The sequence below is a fragment of the Lipotes vexillifer genome, unplaced genomic scaffold (genome assembly GCF_000442215.2).
Source record: "Lipotes vexillifer unplaced genomic scaffold, Lipotes_vexillifer_v1.1 scaffold393, whole genome shotgun sequence".
NCBI lineage: Eukaryota > Metazoa > Chordata > Mammalia > Artiodactyla > Lipotidae > Lipotes > Lipotes vexillifer.
The window spans coordinates 3,067,787-3,087,407 of record NW_006774564.1 but is presented as its reverse complement, the minus strand read 5'-3'; the positions used below and the strand labels follow the sequence as shown (position 1 = coordinate 3,087,407).

General features: G+C 40.2%; 1 protein-coding gene across 1 annotated transcript in view; it reads left to right on the top strand.

Moving 5' to 3' along the window:
* The first annotated feature begins 963 nt into the window (after nucleotides 1–963).
* Nucleotides 964–19,621, top strand: part of EEIG2 (EEIG family member 2) — a 108,057-nt gene continuing 89,399 nt past the window's right edge. The window contains exon 1 of the mRNA XM_007449340.1: nucleotides 964–1,195. Coding sequence (XP_007449402.1) covers nucleotides 1,056–1,195 — 140 coding nt within the window. The 5' untranslated portion in view covers nucleotides 964–1,055. The remainder of the gene's footprint in view (nucleotides 1,196–19,621) is intronic.

Here is a 19,621-nt window from a genome sequence, read left to right as displayed (position 1 = left end):
GGTCACTCGAAAATCAATGATAATATAACTGTCCAACTCTTTTTTGTTGTTTTGTTTTGTTTTTCTTTTTTTTTTTTTTTAACATCTTTATTGGGGTATAATTGCTTTACAATGGTGTGTTAGTTTCTGCTTTATAACAGAGTGAATCAGTTATACATATACATATGTTCCCATATCTCTTCCCTCTTGCGTCTCCCGAAGGTACTGTTTTCATCCCGTCTGTACTCTTTTATCCAGGATGACAAGAATTAAAGAAGAAACAAGAGAAAACGCCTGTAGCAGTACAGTGTCTGAGTCCTCAACACATTTTAATCCTCTCCTTGTTCTTCCTCGTTTTATAGTAGGAGGCACATGAATTTAGAGTACCTAAAAGAAATTTTAGTTTTAGGATTTCAATTTGACGAAAACAACGTCGTGGAGATTCTGATTAACCCTATTAACCCATGACTCTCAAACCCGAGGGAAACATATCAGTGGAGGGGAAGGGGAAGAAAGGGGGCGGAGCAAAAACTGAAAGAAAGGCAGAGAGGAAGCTGTAGAAGGAAGTTCGTTTTTGGTAGGATTTGTCTTTTTTTAACCCCAGACAGGCGTGACGCTCTAAAGCCCAGAACCTCCACGCCCGCCCTCCCGCTTCCGCCCGGCAGTGCGCTGCTGGCCGCTGCCGCTAGGGGCGCCTCCGACCCTGAGGCGCTGAGGAGGCGGCGGCAGCGGCAGCGGCGTTTCTCGGAGCTTCGCCTCCCCTCCTCCCAGACGGGCGGCGGCTGCAAGCTGTACACCGAAAGGGCGCCCACCGCTCAGGCGAGCTGCAGCACGACCGCTCCCCGTGGGTGGGCGGGGTCCGCGCAGCGGCCGCCGCCGCGCTCCGGCCGGGGCTGCCGCGAGAGGCGGCGGCGGCGGCGGCGGCGGCACCGGCTCCGGCAGCGCCTCCACGCGCAGCTCGCAGCCCCGGCCATGGGGCTGGGCGGGCCCGCAGCTCGGCCGAGTTGAAGCGGCGGCGCCGGCCCGCGCGCCCCTTGGGGCCGCCCCCGCACCCCGCTCGCCGGCGTGTGGCTCTCATGATGATGAAGAAGAAGAAGTTTAAGTTTAAGGTGGACTTCGAGCTCGAGGAGCTCTCCTCGGTGCCCTTCGTCAACGGGGTCCTCTTCTGCAAGATGCGGCTGCTGGACGGCGGCAGCTTCACCGCCGAGTCCCCCAGGTAACGCGCCGGCCGCGCGGGCCGCTGCTCCTGAGCAGCTGCGCCCTCGCCTGCTCCGCAGGGGCTTGTTGGATGGGCAGCATCTCTTTCCGTGATCCATTTGCTCCAGGAGGGCGGCCAGCCTCGTGAGCTCTTCTTTCTCTAGGGACCCGTCTGAGATCGGTCAGGAATGTATCGATCTGCGAAAGTGCTTCGCAAATGGGTTCTCGGCTGGGGTAAGCCACCTGTGCTCGTGATTCCAGATGGTTCCTGGTATCTGCTCTTCCCTCCTAAATTCTCTTGGAATGGGAGCGATGGTCAGAAGGGAGAGGATGCTTCTGGTTTCTCTTTAGACCTCTCCATATTTGTGAGATGCAAAGTGGAACTTGAGCTGTTGTTAAAACAAAAATAACCCAAACTGCTCGAGTTCCAAGAGCGCCCGCTCTAAACCGAAGCCTGTGCTTTTAGCCTTTCTTCTCCGTGTTGGTTACTGGGGGGCGCTGGAGTCCAGGATGAGGCCGGGGTAGGCCTGGTCAGGCTTGAGTCAAGTGTTCCCTGGCACAGACAGGACAACCGTTTGTGCCTCATCTCAGAGCTGCGTGTCCAGTTACGCGCTAACACGCACTGAATTGCCCGTCTTGAGGTGAGCGCTAGTGGCTCCCAGTGGGGAAGAATTAGAACCAGAAGGAGAGCCCATGCCCTGCTCTCGTTTTGAAATGAGCCCCTGGGCACTCCCAGGGAGTGTCGTTGGCAGGTTACAGAATGAAGTCAGGAGTGGTAGTGTTCCTTGAGTCATTTCAGGGATATTTGTAGGTTGACAGATCTCTCCTAGGGTAAATGTTCCTTAAGGAAAGAGAAAATTTGCGGAATTTTAAAAAATGAACTTTTAAGTTCCTGAGATCAAGGAATAAGGCTCATAGTTAATGCTTATTTTGCTTAGATGTGCTGTTCATGGACTTCATTTTTACCCTAAAAAATATTCTGCTTTCCTTTTATCTGTCATCCCTATTAATAATGTAAAGGAAATAATGTCGATGGGTTGTGGAATTGGGACCAGAAAATTGTCCGCAGTGGCAATATTGAAGCCTATGAAAGCCAAAAAATGTAAATGTCTAGTTGGCCAAAGCAAAGGACGTATGAAGCCATACTGGTTCTCAGAATTAAAAAAAAAAAAAAATCAGCTGAGGGTAGATTTTTAGATTAAACTATGATGACACATCTACACAGTCATTTTTAACACATTGGTAAGAGAACACTGTAACTCAGAATGGTTGAGCAAATATTGTACCAGCTCTTAAGGTGCTGAAGTCCAAAGCCAATTCTTGACTGTTCTGTAGGTGCAAATGACAGTCTTACCGTGTTCTGTGGCAAAGTCCCACCCACCACTCTGGCAGTTAGACCAGCTCTCCTGGGCCAGTGGTGACACCTGGTGGTCAGGGTACTTCCCTGCTCCCTCCTTTCTCCCTCAGATTATTGGTTTGGCTTGCATATAAATCAGTTATTCCGGTGTTGCAGACAGTCATTTATTCAGCAAATAGGTATAGGCTAAACATTTTAAATATCATATTTAATTTTCACAGCAAGCCTATGAGGTAGGGATCCCCATTTTGTAGATGAATAAACTGAGATTCAGCATAACTAACTTTCCCAAGGTCCCCACATCTGGTAGGTGAAAAGCCAAAATTATAATACAAGTCTCTCTAATTTCAAGCAGATTGATGCCATGTAAAGGAGAAAATTGTGTGTTGTGCTGAAGAGGGAGCTTCCCAATGGTTTTAACAAGCAAGGGGTGTAATTTGATTTGGAATTTGCAAGATTGGAAAGGAAAAAGCAGAGTATCCTGTATTAAATTTACCCCTTTTTCTTCCAACTAAAATGTGACTTTAATCAAAGTCAGTTAGGTTAAGAGTAGTGCTCTGTATAACCAACCAAACAACACCCATATAGTTTGGAGGGAAGTGATTCATAAGAAGGAGCATGTTCCTTATTAGGTACAGGTAGTTGGTGTAAAGCTAAGACCAAGATTTTGGAATGAGGTGGATCTGAACCTAAATCCTAGCTCCACAATGGCAAACCTGGGCTGGTTACTTAGCCTCTCCAAGCTTCCATCTATAAAATAGAAACCATCACTGGCTTATGGGGGTGTTGTGAGGATTTAGTAAGACGATGCACCTAAAACAGCTACCACTGTGCTCTGGCATCAACTGACATTTAAAAAGAAGACAAGGAGCTTGTCTGAAAGGGTTTGTTTCCTTTGCATGTTATGCTTAATTTTTTTCTCCTGGCAACTATGAAAGTATTGATTTTAAAAAGCTACCTCATTTTAGAAGAAAAAAGAAAGAAAACCAGAAATACCTAAGGATGTGAATTATTTAAAAATTGCATAACTTAAGGCAGAAATGTAGAGAACAAACGTATGGACACCAAGCAGGGAAAGGGGAGGTGGGATGAATTGGGAGATTGGGATTGACATATATACACTGATATGTATAAAATAGATAACTAATGAGAACCTGCTGTATAACACAGGGAACTCTACTTAGTGCTCTGTGGTGACCTAAATGGGACGGAAATCCAAAAACGAGGGGATATATATATACATATAGCTGATTCACTTCACTGTACAGCAGAAACTAACACAACTTTGTAAAGAAACTATTCTGGGACTTCCCCAGTGGCGCAGTGGATAAGAATCCACCTGCCATTGCAGGGGACACGGGTTCTATCCCTGGTCCGGGAATATCCCACATGCCGCGGAGCAACTAAGCCCGTGGGCCACAACTACTGAGCCTGCACTCTAGAGCCCACGAGGCACAACTACTGAGCCTGCGTGCCGCAACTACTGAAGCCCACACGCCTAGAGCCCGTGCTCCGCAATGAGAAGCCACCGCAATGAGAAGCTCGTGCACCGCAACAAAGAGTAGCCCACACTCACCGCAAGTAGAGAAAGCCCACGTGCAGCAACGAAGACCCAACACAGCCAAAAATAAATAAAATTAAATCTTTCAAAAAGTAAAAAAATAAAGCAACTATACCCCAATAAAAAAAAATTTTTTTAAGGCATTTAAGTTTTAAGTGTTTAAAAAAAAATTGGTATAACTTTTCATTCTTGGGTGCCAGTCTAGGCAGTGCATCTCTAAATAAATGCTAGATTTTAATTTTTTAAAAAATCACCTGTACCTCTCAAAAATCAAATATAGTTAACACTTAAAATTTCTCCCATAAAAATATGCAATGAACTACACAGAAAAGGGTTAACTTAGCAGGCCCAAGACTGCTTTCCTGAGAAAGGCCTGTTTACAGTGTTTTTGCTGGCATCTGGGAACCTGAATGTCCAGCAGTTGCCTGCAGTGAATCAAACTTTAGAGTGGCTCATTGTGCCTAGACTACAGTGTGATTTGTGCTGAATACTCTGGGAGTCTGGAATTTTGGCCTGTTCTAGGCAGAGGGTGCCTACGTGACCAGCCTGGGGGTGCCTATGTGGGAGGAGGGTACCCTTAGGTACTGCATTTCTAATGAGTTTCCTTGGTAGACACATGTGAGAAAGAACTCTTGGAAGCTTGCACTTGGTTTCTGAGGACTCTGTTCTGTGCCCCTTTCTCCTTTGCTGATTTTGCCTTGTATCGTTTTGCTGTAGTACATGTACGATATATCTTAGACATGGGTATGACTATATGCTGAGTCCTGTGAGTCCTCCTAATGGATCACTGAACCTGGGGGTGGTTGTGGGGACCCCTGATGCATGAACCTACGTAAAAGAATAATTCATTTTGTTAAAGAAAAGCCTTGGAGGTACATAGCAAATAATAAATATATTTAAATGTATTTTGTGCGAAAACTAAAGATGAAGATCATTCATTGTTTACCAAATATTAATTGAGCATTTACCAAGTTTCTAGCTGCCTGTCAAGGGCAACAAATATAAGTACAACAAATATAAAGGCCTATAAGGCAATTACCTCTACTTAATGAAATTAGATCATACATGGATAATTGCTTGGTGATAGGAGACAGTATGATTTAGTGCCTAATCAGTGGGTCACACAATATGTGAGTGTTGTTGAATTTCTGAAGGTAAAGAGTTTGTTTACAGCTGTAAAGTTTACTGAAAACCACATCAGCTTTTCAGTTGTGCATGCTGGAAGGATGAAGTGGTGTTGACAAGGAAGTGTGGGTGGGAGGACTGATTGAGCAAGTTGGCAATAGGAGTTGGTGATAGATCAGCCTGACTGCTGAGAGTTCACATTAAACTTCTAGCAGAAGATAGAGACATTGAATGCAATTATAAAGAATTTAGGGCTTCCCTGGTGGCGCAGTGGTTGAGAGTCCGCCTGCCGATGCAGGGGACGCGGGGTCGTGCCCCAGTCCGGGAAGATCCCACATGCCGCGGAGCGGCTGGGGCCCTGAGCCATGGCCGCTGAGCCTGCACGTCCGGAGCCTGTACTCCGCAACGGGGGAGGCCACAACAGTGAGAGGCCCGCATACCGCAAAAAACAAAAACAAAAACAAAAAGAATTTACTTTCCACTGCTTATAGGATAAAAGTCAATCTAATTACTCCAATAAAGACGTTAAAAAAAAAAAGTCAATCTAAGATTCTTGCGCTAGGTTGTAATGTAATTAAAGTGATGTTTAATCTGGCTGGTGGGCTGATGCTCTTTGGATTCAAATGGGGATAGATTAGAAATGAGGAGACAAATTAGGAGTCTATTAAAATAACCCAGGCAGAAGTGAATAAGAACCTGAACTTGGAGGCTTCTCATGGAAGTAAGTAATGAAATGAAAATGCTATGACAGATGCCTTGATGACATGACAGAGTAAAGAAGTCAGGAAGAATCTTTGTTTTATTTTGCAAGGGGAATATACATATCGTTGGGGAGATACGAGGAGGTCAGTTATATGTTTAACATACTACACTTAGTGACAGCCTGATAAGCAATTGGAGACATATTTACTGTGGATTTCTTAGCTCTGGTCTATTGTAAGTAAGCCTGCGTACTGGATTTTTCATCTAAAATTTCCTTACACCGTTTTGCCCTTTTAAAGATTATTAATGAAAATTAATCTTAGAAGGATCCAGTTTCTCCTGGGAAGGTGTATCCAGTGAAGATGTTAGAAAAAAAAAAAAAAGACTTAAAAGGTACTTATTTGTATACCGTATGCTAACACATATATATGGAATCTAAAAAAAAAAAGGTTCTTAAGAACTTAGGGGCAGGACAGGAATAAAGATGCAGACGTAGAGAATGGATTTGAGGACACGGGGAGGGGGAAGTGTAAGCTGGGACGAAGGGAGAGAGTGGCATTGACATATATATGCTACCAAATGTAAAATAGCTAGTGGGAAGCAACTGAATAGCACAGGGAGACCAGCTTGGTGCTTTGTGACCACCTAGAGCGATGGGATAGCGAGAGTGGGAGGGAGATGCAAGAGGATGGGGATATGGGAATATATGTATACATATAGCTGATTCACTTTGTTATACAGCAGAAACTAACACAACGATGTAAAGTAATTGTACTTCAATAAAGATGTTAAAAAAGGTATTTATATATAATAATAATAATATAATAAAAAGGTCAGATTTTTACATACAATAGTTAATAAAACACTCAGAAAATACATTGTATGATTATAATAATCTAATAAACTGAAGCCAAATTATTGCCTAATAAAATATTTTTGAAGACCTTTCAAAAAGACAGAATGTTACATTAAAATCTTTTCAGAGCACTCTTCCTTTGTAAAAGCATTCAGATCACTTTAGAGGTTTACTAAGACTATCAGAACAAGTTTAATAATTTCTGGTCTGCTTTAATAAATATAATGAGAAAATTTTCCTGTATTTTTTTAGGATTTCCAAGTTTGCTTTATTTTTTTCATCTTTTTTTGTGCTCATAGCTAAATTTTCTAAGTTTCACATGAGCTTGTGGCAGAAAACCACATGTGAATTCAGGGAGTATCTGGGAAGCTTATGAGCATATCTGTGTTGGATCTTTTACTTTGTAAACAAGTTGAAGGCATTTTTTTCTCTTTGGCCAGAGTATCTTCATGTTTTCAAGATTTTAGTTCACTGCACATTGTGTACTTCTTTTTAGTAACTTTTTTCCTTATTTCAAAAATAACACATATTCATGTGGAAAACTTACAAAATAGAAAAGCAAAAAGAACAGAAATTGCATATAAATAAACGAGCTAGAGATAATCACTTATTATTTTGATGTATAACCTTGGAGGCTTTATTGATCTGTACACACACATATATATACACACACACACCCTCCACACACACTTATCACATACTTTTTTTTAAAAAACCAAAGTGGGATCATACTATACTTATATATTTTTTCATTTAATGTACCTTCCCGTATCATTAATTATTCAATTACAGACTTATTTTTAATAGATGCATACCATTCCATTGTATGGATTTCCATGGTTTGCTGAACAAAGCCCCTTTTGAAAAAGTCTTTCTTCTTTGCTTTCTTTTTTATTAACATTTTTATAAACACACTAAATTGAGCATCCTTAAAGATGTGCCCATCATTGTTATTTTTTTAGGATTCACACTTAGAAATGGAATTACTGAGTCAAAGGGCAGTTTTAAGACTTTTGATATATGTATATTATTGACTTGCCCTTTGATACATTAAATTGACTTTTTTAAGATGAAAAAATTACTAATAAGTAACAAGTACAAAAAATGATGCTGTTTGACCATATGGCACAAAATATTTATACCCTGACCAGAAATGAGATCATCTATTCACATTATTATAATAGCTGTAAAAATGGTAGCTGACGCTTAATTGAGCTAGAAGTAGCTAGCACTTTGCCCATGTGTCAGGAACTTTTCTAAGCCTTTACAGCCTCAAAATAATCCTAGGAGGAAGGTACTATTATTACAACTGCTATTACTGTCATTTTATACCTGAGGAAACAAGCCCAGAGAGGTGCTGAAAGTTAACACAGCTAGTAAGTGGCAGGGCAGGGAGGCAGTCTGGCTCCAGGGTATGCTCTTAATCACAAAACTGTTGCCTCTCAAATCTTATGTTACATGTTTTAACAAAACAGTAGATAAATATATATATAGTATGACTTTTTCTGAATGCTAGTCTCAGGAAACTGGTTCCAATGTGTGACACCACTAAACAAGTCATTAGACCTGGCCCCTTTAGATTTGCCCAAAGTTATTGTGTATGAAAGATGAGAAACATAGTACTCATGCACGTACTGTTTTTTTCAAGGTGTGACTTTCCAGTTGTAAGTCCTCAAAATTGTTTCATTACTGGATTGTTGTACCTTGTAAAACTGTTATTAATGCCATTTTCCACTAGTAAGTTAATAGTCACTATTGTATGTCTAAGCCTTGCACACTAGGCAGTTTATAAATATTTATTGAAAGAATGCATATATTTGGAGAAAGGATCTGTTGTAGCTTTGCTAAGAATGACAAATACACAGAGATTCCCAAATTAAATTCATGGGGAAGTCATATGAGGAAGTATATGCTGTTCTATGTACACAGCTTATAAAGAATTAATGTTCAATTTGGGGTGTCAGCCTTTGAGGGATATTATCAAGTAGAGATCCAGGGAACTGTATTAAGATTCTGAGGAATCCCGAATTATGTTCGTAACAGGAGACTGGGGTGAGTCTCAAGGGAAGATGATGGTATACATGTATACATGTATATTTTACATTCCTAATTTTATGTATTACAAAATCCTTTTTATATATGTGTTACCTCCTGTTGGGTTAGGATACAGATCAAGTTCTGTAACACATATATTTGAAAAATAACAAGTGGCTTAAACTAGGTAGAAATTTATTTCTCTCACATATAAAGCCCAAGCTGATGTGGTGGCTCTGACCTGTCTGTCAGGGGCCCTGACTCTTTATCTGGTTGCTCTGTTATACCCAACCAGATATTGTTCTCATCCCCAGGGACTAAGTTGGCTCACGCTGCATCCGAATTCCAGCCACTGGGAAGGAGGAAAGGGGAAGGGGAGGTCCTTTTTGCTCACAGCCTGTTGACCAGAACTTGAGCACGAGGACACATCCAGCCCCAAGGAAGGATAAGAAATGCCATCTTTGCTGGGTGTCCATGTGCCCGGCAGAAGAGTCAGTTACAATAAAGAGAAGGGGAAGACGGTTATCAGAGGACAGTTAGCCTCTGCCACTCCTCTCTTTTAGAGAAGAGAAAGTTGATCTGCAGAAAAGCAACACAATTTGTCAAGATCACACGTCAATTAAATGAAAGATATTTGAAAGACTGTCCCATAAAGAGGGAATAGACTTATGCTGGGTACATCAGAGGAGAGAACAGGACCAGTGGGGAAATGTTAAAGATGGCATGTTTCTATTCAGTATAATAACAGAAAAGATAATCTGTAACATTTAAAAGAAGACAGTAGTTAGTGAATAGGCTACCTTGTCCATTTGTCAGGAATGTTATCCTTCATTAGAAGGATGGGTGACCTAGGTGATTCTTAAGGCCCTTGCTAACTCTAGGTTTTCTATGATTAAGCTTTCAATTTTATTTCCTAATACTGCTCTTTCTAAACCTCCCATTTTAGCCAAGACCGGTCAGTTTATATTAGCCAAATATGTGTGCATTTCTGTCTCCTTGGTACTCTCTCCTATTTCCACCTCTTCTTTACCATTCTTTTAGTTGATTGAAATTCCAAGCATTCTTCAAGATCTAGAGCAAATGTCTCATCAGCTTTATACCCACATCTGTCCCAGCCTACAATCCACCCACTGCTTTCCTCCAACACTTACTTCATATACTATGTCCTTAATATTCGTTGTTTGTTGAATGAACGAAATCTTTTCTCATCGTCCCTACTATGATTTCACCTCTTACTCAATTCCTGTACTTTTTGTTTCTACCATTCATTTCACCCAAATTTGTTCTTTTAATTACCGATAAAAATTTTCCATGCAGTGTAAAATTTACAGTAGTAGAAATACAAGAAAAGGTAGGAAGAAATGTTTAACAGTTTTTTTTTATTTTTCTTTTTTGGAGGGGGTGGGTCAGGGGAAGTGTCATGGAAGATAATGTTTTAGCAAGGTTTCGAAAAAAGTCTAGCTGGAGAAGGAGATGGAACAGTAGAAGGAACCGTACACACAGTGGCAAGAAACAGCAGCATGGTGTGTGCTGGAAGTACTGTGAGTATAGTGGTGTATTACTGCTGCCACATAAAGAGCAGGAGAGAGTGGTCATTTCACGGAGTCTGGGCTTGCTTGGATACTCAAGCATCTAGGGAACCAAGAGCAAAGGAGTGACTTATGCAAAGTTAGTAGGTTAGCTTAGGTAGGGCTGGAATTTAAGAGAATTCTCATCTGATGACCTTAGCTTTCTCAGTAGGAGCCAAAAAAGATGAAGTGAGGGGTATGAGGATAATGATAAAAAATCAGAAAAGCTTCTGTACGGAGTGAGAGAAGCAGCTGACCAAAGACAAGGCCTAACTGAAATTTAGAACATGAATTTTAGTGATGGCAACATGCATGTTCCTGCATCTTTCTCTAGAGAAAGTCTAGAGAGTAGGCAAGGTCCAGGGTATAGGTGTTACTGAAATGGTATGAGGATAGGCATAGGGCAAAGGACGCTGGGTCTAGGGTGTTAGGTTATCTGCACAGTGTTAGAATAGCCAGTATGATTGCAGGGGTTGGAGTGAAGAGAGAGCGAGAGAGAGGGAAAGGTACTTCTGTGTGACATTAACTAAGAGAAGAAGAGTGTGACATAACCATATGTCATAACCATATGAAAGGAAGAGAGGTAACAGCCTGTAAGTGGCACTGAGGAGTTAGGAAAATGCTGTCGCTGCCTCCTGTGGAAGATGGGAGTGGAGAACACTACCCTCTATAGAGCTTCAACACAAGTAGTGTGCTCGCGAGCTAGCCAGGTTTCACTTAGGCAGTGAGTAGACTATTAGGTGAAGAGGTTGCGAATGTAGAGTTTGTTCAACCCTGGAACCAGGGTTTCAGGTGGTGTGGTAGAATGAGTTGGGAAAGAGAGCAGCAACAGAAGAATGAATCAGGGTGAGGAAGAAAAGAACTGTAGGAAAGAGCAGTCTGGAGATTTAGGGAGAATAGGTGACCAGGACTTGCACTATAGTCTTTCCCTGTGGATTACAGGGGTGAAAAGTATACATACAACTGAATGGCCTTAAGATTTCTAATATGGATATAAAATAATTTAGTGTCACTTAGTAATATACATTTAGATTTCTCCCATGTCTTCATGGCTTGATAGCTCGTTTCTTTTTCACACTGAATAATGTTCTGTTATCTGGATGTACCATACTTTATCCATTCACCTACCATTCACTGTGTGGTTCCACTTATATGTGCTACCTAGAGTGGTCAGATATACAGAGATAGAAAGTAAAATGATGGTTGCCAGGGGCTGAGGGGAGGGATCATTGGGGAGTTGTTGTTCAGTGGGTAGAGAGTTTCAGTATTACAATATGAAAGGGGTTCTTGGAGATTTGGTGCACAACAATATGAATGTACTTGAAGCTGTTGAACTATGCACTTGAAAATGGCTAAGATAGTAAATTTTGTTATATTTTCCACAATTATTAAAAATTAATAAATATCTTACACTCTTCCCCCAATTTTTATTAGGCCAAGCCAATTATTTACATGTTAATATATTCAAGTAAAGTGAATTAGTATTAAAAAGAAAGTTTTCTCGCTCTCTTTTTAAAAATTAATTTATTTTATTTTTGGCTGCATTGGGTCTTTGTTGCTGTGCGCACGCTTTCCCTAGTTGCGGTGAGCGGGGGCTACTCTTTGTTGCAGTGTGAGGACTTCTCATTGCCGTGGCTTCTCTTGTTGCGGAGCATGGGCTCTAGGCGCACAGGCTTCAGTAGTTGTGGCACGGGGGCTCAGTAGTTGTGGCTTGCAGGCTCTAGAGCGCAGGCTCAGTAGTTGTGGCGCACAGGCTTAGTTGCTCCGCAGCATGTGGGATCTTCCCGGACCAGGGCTCGAGCCCGTGTTCCTTGCATTGGCAGGCGGATTCTTAACCACTGTGCCACCAGGGATGTCCTGAAAGTTTTCTTTTAACTTCGCAATTTAGAGACATTTTGCCCTGAATTTTCTGCAAATTCAGGGCAAAATGAGTATTGATGAGTCCGTTCAGTCATTCTACCAACTAATATGATTTAACAAAATATAGACATATTGGCTTATTTGGTAATTAATTTTTATTTAACAGTTTTTTAAAAGTCCCTCTTTTTTCCACCACTTGTGTTTCTGCTTATTTAAGTCATTATTTTTGCTCATTATATGTCTTGAGATATAAGTTATTTGTTGCTCATCAACAAATGTCAGCATTTATTGATAAAATTATCTCTAGTTTATCTTTTGTTAAGTATAATACCTTGAAGATAAGTTTGTTCTGTGAAAATAGTATGTATGATGCTTACTTACATCTTTTGCATGAGCTCTTCTCATCATCTCAAATGATATATTCTTCACAATAATCATTACTGTAAACATTGGTATAAAATATAATTTTTACCATCCAGGAGCCTGCACTTTATTGGGAGATACTGACATATATTGTTAAATGCAATATAGGGCAGAGTGACAAAGGCTATATATAGTAAGTGTACAAATAAAATTGTTACGGCAGTTGAAAGGAGGAATGGAGCTATTAATTCTGAGAAAGTAGGGAAGACTCCTTAGAAGAGGCAGCCTGGGAGCTGAGCTTTGAAAGATTAGTAGGATTTAACCAGTAGGGGGGGAGAGGGGATGAAAATGTCAGACATTTTGACTCTGATAATGTTTTGACTTGTGTTTATTATCAAAAACTATTTTTAAGAGTGGTACATCAATACTGTATCTTCATCAGAAAGCATTTTCTAGTGCAACGCTTTAGAAAACAGACTGGCAATTCCTCAGATGTTAAACAGTTACCATATGATCTGGCAATTCCACTAATATACCCCAAAAGAAATGAAAACATATCAACACAAAAACTTGTTCAGTTAACACTTGAACAACACAGGGGTAGGGGGTCGGAGCACTTGCCTGATGCACAGTGAGGCCAAACAAACTGAAAAGTCAGACTTCAGAGCATTTGGAGCAGAGAAAGGTTTATTGCAGGACCATTTAAAGGCAAAGTGAGGGAGGAGCATGGTTAGTTGTTGCAAACTTCTTGGTGAAGGAATCCTTTGTTCTTGCAGCTGTCCAGGTAGGTCAGGTCATGATCTTCCTGTAAACCTGCAACAAAACAAATATGTTCTACAACTTTTTATCTCTGTATGAATGGACTCTAAGAGGTCAGAGCCCTGAGAATAGGCTATCCTGTATATTTCAGACTATAGGCAACATTCTTTTACAAAAAGTTCAGAGCCAGCATGACTAAGCACAGGCAACAGAGCACAAAGGTTAAAGCAAAAGAAATAAATCTAATGAGTCAGATTTGTTCTTCCCTGTTACATGCTGACTGTCCATGCAGTCAAGTCAACTTATCTTAGTCAGCCCTCCTTATCAGAAATTCTGTATCTGTGGTTCCACATTCGAGGATTCAACCAGCCATGGATTGTGTAGTACTGTAGTATTTACTATTGAAAAAAAATCTCTGTATTAGTGGACCCGTGTGGTTCAAAACCATGTTGTTCAAACTGTACGTGAATTTTCATAGCATTATTCATAAGAACCAAAAATCCGAGACAACCGCATTGTCTGTCAGCTGAGGAATGGGTAAATAAAATGTGGAATATCCATACAGTGGAATATTTTGGCAATACAAAGAAAGAAAGTACTGATATATGCTACAACATGGATGAAACTTTAAAACTTCATGCTAAGTGAAAGAAGCCAGTCACAGAAGACCACATATTTTATGATTCCATTTATAAGAAATGTCCAGAATAGGCAAAGTCTACAGAGACAGAAAATAGATTAGTGGTTGCCTAGGATTGGGAGGTTGGAGGGAAATGGGGAGTCACTACTCATGGTATGAGCTTTTTTGTGGAGGTGATGAAGATGTTCTAAAATTGATTGTGGTGGTGGTTTCACACTCCGTGAATATATTAAAAACCATTGAGTTGTAAATTTTAAATGGGAGAATTGTATAGTGTGTGAATTATATTCAATAAGGCTATCTAAAAAATCATTTTCTGACAAAACTCCATTAAGCCAATCTAATTAACTCCTTGGATAATTTTCTATACCAGTTTATTCTTTTATTTAACAAATATCTGTTGAGTGTCTACTACGTGTCAGGCACTGTTCCAGGCATTTGAACTATTTCTATTATTTTTCACTTCAGTCCTTTTTTTTAAAATAAATAAATTTATTTATTTATTTATTTAGGCTGTGTTGGGTCTTCGTTGCTGCACACAGGCTTTCTCTAGTTGCTGCAAGAGGGGGCTGCTCTTCGTTGTGGTGCGCGGGCTTCTCATTGCAGTGGCTTCTCTTGTTGCGGAGCATGGGCTCTAGGCATGTGGGCTTCAGTAGTTGTGGCACGCGGGCTTCAGTAGTTGTGGCTCACGGGCTCTAGAGTGTAGGCTCAGTAGTTGTGGTGCACGGGCTTAGTTGCTCCACGGCATGTGGGATCTTCCCAGACCAGGGCTTGAACCCGTGTCCCCTGCATTGGCAGGCGGATTCTCAACCACTGTGCCACCAGGGAAGTCTCCACTTCAGTCTTTACTTTATGAAATTAATTTCCTTGGTGTTTATTCTCTTCTCTGTATATTTTAGAATGAACATGAGTTATAAAACAAGTGTAACATAATCTGTATAGTGGCTATTATTTTTATAAAGTCCAAATTTTCAGGATCAGATTTTACATTATCTAAATTCTGTTAAGAATTCTTAATTTTTGTGACAATTTATAGTCAGCAGCAGTCTTTATCGTGTGATATTTTAACCAGTGAGTTGTTTTAGCTAATTTTATGTTTATTATTGCTACCAATAATATTCATTATGAGTTGGATAAAAGACTTGTAGAATTTTTATTTCTTAGCTAATCCAACAGAAAATTTTGAGCATTGCCTCCCGCTCTGTATTATGGTTTAGGGATCAAAGATGTTCAGGGTCAATATGTCCTGCTTTGGGGTAGGAGAAAAACAGACTTGATAAACAGGAATACAGAACCATAAAGTGGACGGTGTTGAGAACTTGGTGGCTAGGTGGTGGAGCGGAACAGAGAATGTTCGGGGCCTATAGTTAAGGACAAGACTGCACTGGGGGCCAGATTTTGGCAGGCCCTGGATGCCATTCGTGAAGACCAGGTTTTATTTTTGTAGGCAATATGACCCTGAATCCCTCTTATTTTCTGATTCTAAAATTAATTCAAGATCACTGTAGAACATTTGGAAAATACATAAAATTACAAAGAAGAAAATGTTACCTATCAGAGACAATTACTGTTAACATTTTGAAATATTCCCTTCCAGTTTCTTCCAATCCATTTTTATCCTGCTTTTTTCTTTTATTGAACCTTATAATATATGCATTTTCCATGTTATTAAATACTTCAGCATATTATTCTGATAATGCCATACGTAATATTCTTTCATGAATGTACTATAAGTTAAGTAATAATTCCTTTGTTTTAGATATTCCTGTTTTTTCAATTTATTCCTTCTCTTGCCAATACTGAGCTCTTTCCTGTGAATATTTGAATGTGAGGTGCAAGCAAGGTCTGTGATGATTGTGGTAGGCAGCTCAGAGTTTATATCTTAAACTGAACATGGTCGTCAGGATTTCTTTCATACCTAGATCTTAAGATAATCCACATGGACAAGATAATTAAAGCCCAGGATAGCATATAGAACAAAATGCAAGGGTCAGAGGATAGAACCTTGGTAGAAGAAGTCATAATTAAGAAAAATGAGACCAAAACATTGGAGAGAATTTGGCATCACGGAAGCTAAACAAGAAAAAAACTTGACGGGGGGTAGGGTGTTCAGCCCTGCCATAGAGTGGAGAGATGGAATGGTGTGAGAACTGCTCTCTTTATTTGACAATTGGCAAGTCTTTGGTGAACTTTTTTTTTAAATTATTGAGGCATAATTGACATACAACATTATATTAGTTTTAGATGTACAACATAATAATTCAATATCTTTATATGCTGCGAAATGATCACCACAATCAGTCTAGTTAACATCCATCACCATACATAGTTACAAAAAAATTTTTTTTCTTGGGATGAGAACTTTAAAGATCTACTCTCTTAGTAGCTTTCACATATGCAATACAGTATTATTAACTGTAGTCACCATGACCTCATAACATTTATTTTATAACTGGAAGTTTATACCTTTTGACCCCCTTTACCCATTTCACCCACCCACATATCAGTGAGATCATGCACTATTTGTCCATATGTCTCTGACTTGTTTCACTTAGCATAATGCTCTTAAGGTCCATCCATGTTGTCGAAAATGGCAATATTCTTATTCATGACTGAATAATATTCCATTGTGTGTGGGTGTGTGTGTGTAGGTATCTCACATTTTCTTTGTCCATCCATCCATCGATGGACACATAGATTGCTTCCATATCTTGGCTATTGTAAATAATGCTGCAGTGAACATGGAGGGTGGGGGATGCAGATATCTTCTAGAGTTAGTGTTTCCTTTTCTTCCCCCTCCCCAGATAAACACCCAGAAATGGAATTGCTGAATCATATGGTAGTTCTGTTTTTGATTTTTTGAAGAACAACCTCACTATTTTCCATAGTGGTTCCACCAATTTACATTCTCACCAACAGTGCACAAGGGTTCTCCTTTTCAACATCCTCACCAACACTTATTTCTTGTCTTTTTGATGATAGCCATTCTAATAGGTGTAAGGTAATATCTCATTGTGGTTTTGATTTGCATTTCCCTGATCAATAGTGATGTTGAGCACCTTTTTGTGTACCTATTGGCCATCTGTATGTCTTTGGAAGAATGTCCATTGAGATACTCTGCCCTTTTTTTTTTTTTTTTTTTTTTGCAGTACACGGGCCTCTCACTGTTGTGGCCTCTCCTGTTGCGGAGCACAGGCTCCGGACGCGCAGGCTCGGTGGCCATGGCTCATGGGCCCAGCCGCTCTGCGGCACGTGGGATCTTCCCGGACCGGGGCACGAACCCGTGTCCCCTGCATTGGCAGGCGGACTCTCAACCACTGTGCCATCAGGGAAACCCTCTGCCCATTTTTTAATTGGATTGTTTGTTTTTTGCTGTTGAGTTGTATGAATTCTTAATATATTTTAGATATCAGCCTCTTATCAGATATATGATTTGTAAATATTTTCTCCCATTCAGTAGGTTGCTCTTTGATTTTGTTGATGGTTCCCTTTGATGTGCAGAAGCTCTTTAGTTTGATGTAGTCCCACTTGCTTATTTTTGCTTTTGTTGCCTTTGCTTTTGGTGTTAAATACAAAAAATCAGGGGCAAGACCAATGACAAGGGGCTTACCACCTATGTTTTCCTCAGTAAGTTTTATGGATTCAGATCTTACATTCAGTTTAATTCAATTTGAGTTAATTTTTGTGTATGGTTTAAGATAGTGGTCCAGTTTCATTCTTTTGCATGTGACTGTCCAGTGATGAACTTGAGAGAGTAGTTTCATAGTCATAGGAGTAGAAACCAGGTTCCTAGGGGTTAGGGAGTGAGCAGGTCGTAAAGCAGCAGAAGCATTGTGTGTAATCGTTCTTTTGCAAAGTTTGTTAATGAAGAGGAGATTTGGTCATTCCTTATGGTTAAGGATTGACTTCCAGAAAGTTCAAATGAGTATCTTACTTGAACTGTCCTGTGGACATTACTATTTACTCTATGTACAAGGCAGAAAAAGTTTTAGAAATAACAGCCTCAGGAAGGTAGTTAGAAAAGACTGTCCATTGTCCTTGCAGAAGAAGGTTATTGTTTCCAAAATTGCTTGTAGGCTGCATCAGTAAACAACGTTTTATAAGCAACCATAAGTTACCTTAATAATTTCTATTAATGGAAAAAATAATCATTGCATTTTTAATGCAATGCTAATATGCATTTGTAATTATAATCATATAATATAATGTGATTATAATTATACTATAATATAATTATAATTTGTAATGTAATATGCATTTGTAATTATATGCAGTTGAGAACTGTAAACTCTCTCATTATACTGATTAAGTAAGTCTTCCTGAAGCAATCAGGAACTCAGTAATAACTGCAGTATTAGCACTGGCTGTTTCCTAATTTGAGAAACTGTAAATTAGAACCAACTGATAGTAAGTCAAGAATCTGCTAAGGTTAACCCTTATAAAACCAGCACACAAAATAATTGAGAAGCTATGTAAAATATTTCTTGCAATTTCTCTAACTCACCTACTCTGCTCCCCCTGGGGTTTCCTTCCGTGTGAGGAATGGTATCAGACATGTCAAGTAATGCAATGTGATGCATAAACATGAAGTTTACACTGCTTGTGATCAGAGTCAGCAGGAGTTACCTCAGCAGGTCTGTGCTACTCAAGAAACATCCCACCGTATTCTCAGTACAGTCCTTTTATATACAACCTCCTTGTAGTCTCATTTTTCCGTTGCTGCACAGATCTCTTCCAATTTATTCCCCAGACCTCCCTTCAAGTAGAGTTATCTAGACTGTGTTGCTGTGCCTTTGATTTTAATTTACTTCACTTGCGTGAGTTTTTCCTCATTATTGTATCATTATCATTATTTTACAGATAACCAAGACAGCCAGAGTAGAGCCTTCATAGTAAATTTTTAATATTAGTTTGTGCTATTTTGTCATATTGCAGCTGTGTCACTGGCTCATTTCACACTGGATCTTAAGAATGTAAACATTCTGCAGTTTTCTTCTCCTTATCTATATCTCCAAATAGGTCTTTGTGACCTATGCATGGCCTTTGGAATTCACTATTTAATATTACTCTTCCAGAAAACCTCCTCTGATACTATAGAGCAGTGGTCCCCAACCTTTTTGGCACCAGAGACTGGTTTCATGGAAGACAGTTTTTCCACGGGGGTTGGGGGGAGGGGGGGTTCAGGCAGTAATGTGAGCAATGGGAGCGATGGGAGCAGCAGATGAAGTTTGCCTGCCGCTCACCTCCTGCTGTGTGGCCCAGTTCCTAACAGGCCATGGACTGACAGGTAACAGTCTGAAGCCTGGGGTTTGGGGACCCCTGCTATAGAGTTCCCTTTCAATAATTATACTTGTGAAATACCAAAGGAGTACTTTTTTTTTTTTTAACATCTTTATTAGAGTTTAATTGCTTTACAGTGTTGTGTTAGTCTTGGCTGTATAACAAAGTGAAACAGCTATACGTATACCTATATCCCCATATCTCTTCCCTCTTGCATCTCCCTCCCTCACACCCTCCCTATCCCACCCCTCTAGGTGGTCACAAAGCACCAAGCTGATCTCCCTGTGCTATGCGGCTGCTTCCCGCTAGCTATCTATTTTACACTTGGTAGTGTATATAT